The sequence below is a fragment of the Protomyctophum bolini genome, assembly GCF_963924005.1.
Source record: "Protomyctophum bolini genome assembly, chromosome: 18".
Classification (NCBI taxonomy): Eukaryota; Metazoa; Chordata; class Actinopteri; order Myctophiformes; family Myctophidae; genus Protomyctophum; species Protomyctophum bolini.
Window position 1 is genome coordinate 11,824,105 of NC_137879.1, and position 7,359 is coordinate 11,831,463.

The 7,359-nt window shown below is 40.5% G+C and overlaps 1 protein-coding gene across 1 annotated transcript; it reads right to left on the bottom strand.

Moving 5' to 3' along the window:
* Positions 1–373: 373 nt before the first annotated feature.
* Positions 374–6,276, bottom strand: tvp23b (trans-golgi network vesicle protein 23 homolog B). Its single transcript, XM_080788934.1, has 7 exons — positions 6,175–6,276; positions 4,679–4,749; positions 4,044–4,188; positions 3,825–3,914; positions 3,041–3,169; positions 2,078–2,206; positions 374–817 (listed from the first exon to the last, which is right to left on the bottom strand). The coding sequence occupies exons 1-7, from the start codon at positions 6,178–6,180 to the stop codon at positions 791–793; spliced, it is 597 nt and encodes a 198-aa protein (XP_080645060.1). The 5' UTR covers positions 6,181–6,276; the 3' UTR covers positions 374–790.
* Between the last annotated feature and the right edge of the window lie 1,083 nt (positions 6,277–7,359).

Sequence of the window (7,359 nt, forward strand, 5' to 3'; positions counted from 1 at the left end):
AAAGACGCCATCTTTGTTGTGGCAAATAAATACCTCGTATGTGATAATGTCTACGGTCTATGGTAAGGAGTAAGGTTATATTAATTATACCCACAACAAGGTTATAACCGTATACGTTTATTTGGCCATGTTGTGTTAATTATAATACTTTGCAGTTTGCACAAATGTTCTAAATGTGTTATGTAGCCAAATAGATAAATAGGCTATTATACATTTCTTAAACATTCCACCATGTGTCAGTGTAGTCCACAAGATGACCTCCTTCTGGTTTGCAATTCATTCACGGTTAATTATCATGTTTGCCTGCTCATAAACAGTTCATAAAATCAATTTTGACTAACAATAGAGAACACCAAAAATCACACATTTTGGAAATTGTTAAAAATGTATTTGCACACAAAGGTGGTCCACATACAGTAGTTTCTTTACATAAATAATTATTTACAAATGCACCCCATACCTTTACACTGCTTTACTCTTACACATCCTTACAAACAAAAATGTTTGCACAACATCTTTCAAAAAAACAACAACCATCATCGTTTAACAGAGGTTAATGTGCAATGGAAAACAAAACAAAAGGTTAACAAAATAGTTAAAGGGTTTGTGTAGCAAAGCAGAGATGCCCATCACCTTCTTGAATTGTTATCAAAACCATAGAAATTCAACAATTTCGGTTGTCACATTGCTGCAAAAAAGTTTCATTCAATTTATCAATGTGCTAATAAAATCTATTTACTATATAGCATTTAGAATAATGCAAACATGTTCCAAATCGATGAGTTGTACTCTACGATTCCTCTTCCTTGGACAGTGCCTGTAAAGAGGAAAAATGAACACGAATCAGAATGTATACTAACTACATCACTTCAAAACAGATTGTAATCAGTTGCATGGAAAAAGCTAAATACAATCTCATGACTGAAACTTGATAATGATAATGTTTAGGTATTATCACTCTGAACATATGTTCCTGTTGAAGAAATCAGTTTAAGGCTTTAACCTTTGCTTTTATTGGCATCCTTACTGGCCTACTACCGGCATGTGCACTTAAGCCCCTCCAACTGATCCAAAATGCCGCAGCTCGCTTGGTCTTCAACCAGCCAAAATTCTCACACGTCTCCCCCCCTTCTCCGCTCCCTCCATTGGCTCCCGGTCGCTGCCCGCACATAATACAAAACTCTGATGCTGGCATTCAAAGCAACCAAAAGGCATGGCTCCCCCATATCTCACAAGTATGATCGTACCCTACAAACCCTCCCGCGCACTCAGATCAGCCAACGCAGGGAAGCTGGAGGTACCTTCACTAAAAACGCCGGGACAACGCTCCACACGTCTTCTCCCTTCTGGCTACAAAACTATGGAATGCACTTCCCATCACAGTCAGAACTGCAGCCTCACTCCCAATCTTCCGCCGTAGTCTGAAACCCCACCTCTTCAGACTCCACCATGGCCCGTAGCACTTGCCCTAGCCCCTTAGATTGCCCCTTGCCCCTTAGATAGCAATTCATGTAGATTTGGATAGTATTTTAGATAGACTTATAGCTTGTTACGTAGACAGCACTAGAATTGCATTTTATGTAGTCATAGCACTTTATAGTACACATGTATAATATATAATATAGTATAGTATGTATAGTTGACATAGATACTCCACTGTTACGTTCTTAGCTTAAACATGATTCATGATAACTACTTTTTATATATGTGATGTGTGCCATGCTTTTGTTTTTGCCAAATGTAAGTCGCTCTGGATCAAGAGCGTCTGCTAAATGCCTAAATTCATCATCCATAAACACATCTTGTGTTTATGGAAGATGCTTCTGTATTCTATTGCTAGTTTAACAACTTTAATCTTAAAATAACTAATGACAAAAAATAGCCGATCTACAAGCTCCCAACACGTTGCGTTGCGATGTGTTGTGTTGTGAGCTTGTTTTCGGTGCGCAACATGCTTCCATAGATAGAAGACATGCTTGGCTTCTATGGAATCCAAAGGACTGAAATCAGTCATGGACTGAGAACTTTAATTCATGCAGTTGTTTGTTGAGTTTATGTTTCACAAAAATCAGGTCACCTGTTTGAGGAACTGACGGCCAAAATAATTCGTAGCCATGTTCTTTAGGTTGGTCTTGCCTCCCACTCTGCAGCGCACATATCCGTACATGTTGGCTCCCTGCAACACCAGACCCATGATCACCACAGGCTGTGTGCAGAAGAAGGGGGGGGGGGGGGGGGGGGAATAAATAAAACGTGGTAAGAATAAAACATTTATTTTACAATGATTAACTAATTTATATGTTTATAATAAGGACGACATTGGACGAATTTGATTAAAAGTCACAGATCGCCTAGAACGACATTGGACAAGTTTCATCATCACTAGTATTATTTTTATCTCCGTCGCCTGGCAACACTTACATACAGAACATTGATGTTTTGGGGGCTCAATAAAAAATCCCTGCGACCTCGCGGTACTATATTAGTTTAGCGCGAAAGTATCTACCGGCTGCCCTGGAAATGATTGACTGTTGGCACAGACTGACAGAAGCGACTAAACTTGACCTTAAAGGAGAATTCCATACTAGAAGGCTTTCTTACCTTTATTTGTAGTTGTTACGTCCCCACCAAAGACGTCCAGGTGTTATTTTGTGCAAAAGTGCATTATTGGCTATTTCCACTACCATACGCCCTCAATGAATTGAATTGAATGGGGCTATGGGGTGTTGTGCTAATTCGCTTATTTCCATCGCTTTTTTTTTTTATATCTTCTCTTCATAATGTAAATAGTATCCCAAGCGGCACACTTTACTACATATTTCGATGGAAATAACCGAATTAGCACAAAAACCCACCCCCCATTGAGGGCTTATGGTAGGGGAAATAGCCAATAATGCACTTTTGCACAAAATAACACCTGGACATCTTTGGTTGGGACATAACTACAAATAAAAGGTAAGAAAGCCTTCTAGTATGGAATTCTCCTTTAACCGTGGCACTTTAATAAGATAAGAAGACCTTCTCATGCTTTAGGACTTACCAGCCACTTAATGTTGAAAGAGAAGAGGGCACTGAAGGCGAAGATACCCCAGAGGATGGGACAAACAATCAGTCCAAGCCAGAAGATACGTGACTCTGAATCAGAGACCAGCTGCTTCTTTCCACTCCCCTAAGGAAAACAAAGAGGATATTCTCATACTGACATCTGCCAGTGTAATGAAGCTTCCCGACAGTAAGCACTGCATTCAATATTTATAAATTCTTAATTGTACAATAGGTCAATACTGTATTATGGGGTTTTAAAAGCACACTGATCAGGAATCAGGATCCCCCCTTGAAATAGCATAATTCTATCTGGAAATGGTCCTACTCAAATCATTACTTAAGTTATGGTAAATTGGTTGTCAGTGTCTTCTGAAAAATAGAAGACATACAAGCTTGCAGCAAGGCACGAAGTGACGCGCAGTGAGCTTGTTCATCAATGAGAGCAAACAAATATACCATTATGACACCATGGCAGGCCCTTTAGTTAATAATTAAGGGGTGGTAATAATAATAATAGGTGGGGGAAAACGATAAAGGGTGACAATAAATGATGCAAAACACAATGAACACATGGGCAAAGTGTGCCGAAGTGATGTACTGTTTTCATTAAGACTTTGCAAGTTGTGTTTACAAGCCCAAGCAATAAGCAGCATAATGCTACCCCAGAATACCTTCAAAAGCTTATTGTCCACGCAATCACTGGAAAAATGTACAATAATTAAAAGAAAAGCATAACATACAACAATTTGATTAATCAAGTTCAGATAAATGTACTGTACCTTTCTAGACTCAAACACCCAGTGGTTCCCACCATCATCATCCACCCGGTTCCACCATCTCAGACCAACCATCAATCTGCCAGTGACGTTCTACAGTAGACAATATAGATGAGCTCAAATATTATGTATGATTTATACGTGTATATCATATATCGTATGACTCTCACTAGTTATAATACTTGATCTATTTTCAACGTGAGGAAGCAGACAGTAGCCCACCTTTACAGTCCAGAAGTCACACGACAGGAGGAGGATGACCATGACCATGGGGGCAATGAAACTGCTACTGAAAAACTTACAGAGCAGGTACACTAGGATAGCACTAACTCGGAAGAAGAGGTGAAAGAATGATGCCAGTGGATGCCTGTGAAGAACAACATATCGTTTTTTAATACATTGAGACCTGAAACCAGATTCTACAAAAAAAGTTTTCTGAAAATCCTATGTTTCTGTCAGTGGTTCTCAAAGAATTTCATGTCAAGAACCCCAAAAATGTAATTGGCCACCGACCCCATCTGAAAATATGTTGCTCCAGGGGACACCCCCCCCCCACCCCAGAAGCAAAGATTTGAGTTAGAAATGTTCGCTGTGAAATGATTCGCGCCACAAATTAACGAATAGCAGATCTACAAGCTTGTAGCTTGTAGATCTGCTATTTTTCAACAGCTAAAGTTTTAAATAATGGTTAAAGTGGTTAAAGGCTAAGGTCATACACAGATGTGTCCTCAGATCTAAATGGGTTAATACAGATATGATAATACACGGTAGTTGTTATTGTTACAGTCAAACAGCATGTGATATTAGGCATTTGCACAAGGATCCTGTTGACTGAGTGAACATGTGAGTGAACTTACTTGACAGTCTTCTTTGACTTTGTCCCAACATCCTCCTCTGCGTCAAACAGGGACACATCATCATCATTTTCCTAGGGGATCGATAAGGAAGAGACATTTTGAACCTTGACTGATAGTGTGCAAGACCATTTTGACAATCGCCATATCTATCTAGATATGGACTAGCAGCACAACACATTAGACTAAATACAAGGGATACAAAATGTTTACATTCTGGGCAAAATCTGGCCGATAACTGAATATGTCCAATGTCCATGGCTATCGACACTGATATTGTAATACCAATTTTCACCAATAAGGTTTAACATATTACTGTAAAAGTGATACCTGTACAGTTTCTATTCTAAACACCGTTTATAATCCATCATATGCTTGCACTGTTATCTGTTTGATATCATCTGACTGGTGTCTGTACTGTACCGATTCACTTTCATTCCCATGAGCATAGATGATCGTCACTGCTTTACTGTGACACCATCAGCTCGCAGCCAAATGCAAATGCTCAAGTACAACTTGACTACATTGTAGAACATTATGTGTTTGTTATTGTGTACTTATTCATAATATTGGACTCCATATCTGTTACGACTCATATCTCCTGCTCATGTAAAGCGAGTGTGACCACTGACTGTGTTTAATCAAGTTTAGAACTTGTCATGTGATACTGCCTGTTGTCATCATATTTTCTTAAACTAATCAATGGAATCTGAGAATGACACTGCACCACCATTAATAGAGAAATACTTTTAGGATTACACAATTTAGGGGAATTACTGCTTTATTAAGACCTGATTTATTTGGCCTACGTGCTACAATATGTTCCATACATGGGCTGGGATATAAACGAGCTGCCCTGCTAGGCTGCTACACAAAAATAATATGCATTCATCTCTCGCAGGGCACAACAGATGTGCAGAGGCGCACAAGTTGTTGGATCAGACCTAGCCCAAACATTTAGACTCTAGATCAGACCACATAAGGCTAGCTCCATTCTGGTCCCCTTGTTTACCTTTTCTGGATTTGGGGAGAAAGGGTAAACAAGGGTCCAGAAAGGGGCTAACAGGAGGCCTATACAAGTGTGGCCTAATCACTGATGCACAAACTGGTGGTCCTTGGAGGCGTTGAGATTGAGAATCACTGACATATACACAGTAAATGACACGTCTGCTATATATATGACGTTGTTTATCTAGTGTTTAACGGCAAGTCTACGACCACATATAGATGACAGTTACGTCCATGGTGTGCTAATATCACATTAAAACGTTACGCGTTATCATGTGTGGTGTTAAAAAACGTTTTGTTGTATAACTATAACATGTGTTTACATTTAAAAAATACTATGCTAACTCATTAGCAACACAGAGACTGCAGCGACAGATTCGTCCCTCTCTGAGGAGTTGGTGAAATTCTGCCACCGTTCTTTGCGGCACAGTAAAAAACGAATCGACTGATTCCATAGTGAACAACAAACAGAGTGAGATTTTGTCACTTACCATCATGTTTCAATCTGCTAAAGTCTGCTGTTGTCTAGTGATGATTCTGTGTAGCTACTAGCTAGCTACTTCCTGGTTACACGTCACTATACTAGGATACGGAAACCGTGTGTGTGTGCGCGTGTGCGTGTGTAGGTTCTAATCTAGGCGCTACAGTACAGCAAACATAAGGCATGATAGGCCAATCTATTTGTCGTATTAGCCAGGAGGGATCCTTTTAAAGACATTACTTTCTTAATCCAATGTCTTTGACTTTCTCAATGCATAAACAAGCTGAACCTTGTCTCAGGGAGGGGGGTTCAAGTTCAACTGGTGGTACAGGTGGAACCTTCTTGAAGGTACTGCGCAGCATGTGGCCCTCGACTATATGCATTCAGACTTTCAGTAATGTAGGAAAGTGAGAATCTTTTCATTAGGCCTATTCTTTTTTTTTCTTTCTTTTTTTTAAGAAACTTAGACCACAAGTCACAACTGTTGTGTGATAGCAGATATGAGCACAGTGGAATTAATTAAACAGTGGTCATTGTGACATGAGGAGGCTTGTCATGTGCTACTGCATGGAACAATAAAACTCATTTTGACCATTTTTTTGTAAGACGCCTGAGGGCGAGAAGTGACCTCGCTTTAAAGGGCACACATCCGCCTTGTTGACGGCAGACTGCTGGGCAAGCGCTGGGGGGGTCAGACCAACATGGAATGAATGCTGTAATGGCCATATAAGGAGCATGTACAGGGTTTGATGAGGTCAGATCAACATAATTATGGAATGTCAGAACAGGTCAGCTCCATACAGTATATGGAGATCTAAGGGTGGTAGCGGGGACATTCTCTTGAGTGTGTACAAGGTTGGATCAGGGCCCAGGTAGAGGTAGGACCGGGCCTTCATTTTCGGGCCTGTTGAGAACTCTAGTTTCCCCCGGTGGTGGGCGCGGCTGCACTAATAACTTTGGGGCAGGCCCGACTAGAGTTTGAATGGACAGGTGGGCCTAATAACTTTGGGGCAGGCCCGACTAGAGTTTGAATGGACAGGTGGGCCTAATAACTTTGGGGCAGGCCCGACTAGAGTTTGAATGGACAGGTGGGCCTAATAACTTTGGGGCAGGCCCGACTAGAGTTTGAAATTTGAATGGACAGGTATAAGTCAAAAAGGAGACATCGAAGAGGAAGGATGGAATGTCAGAACGG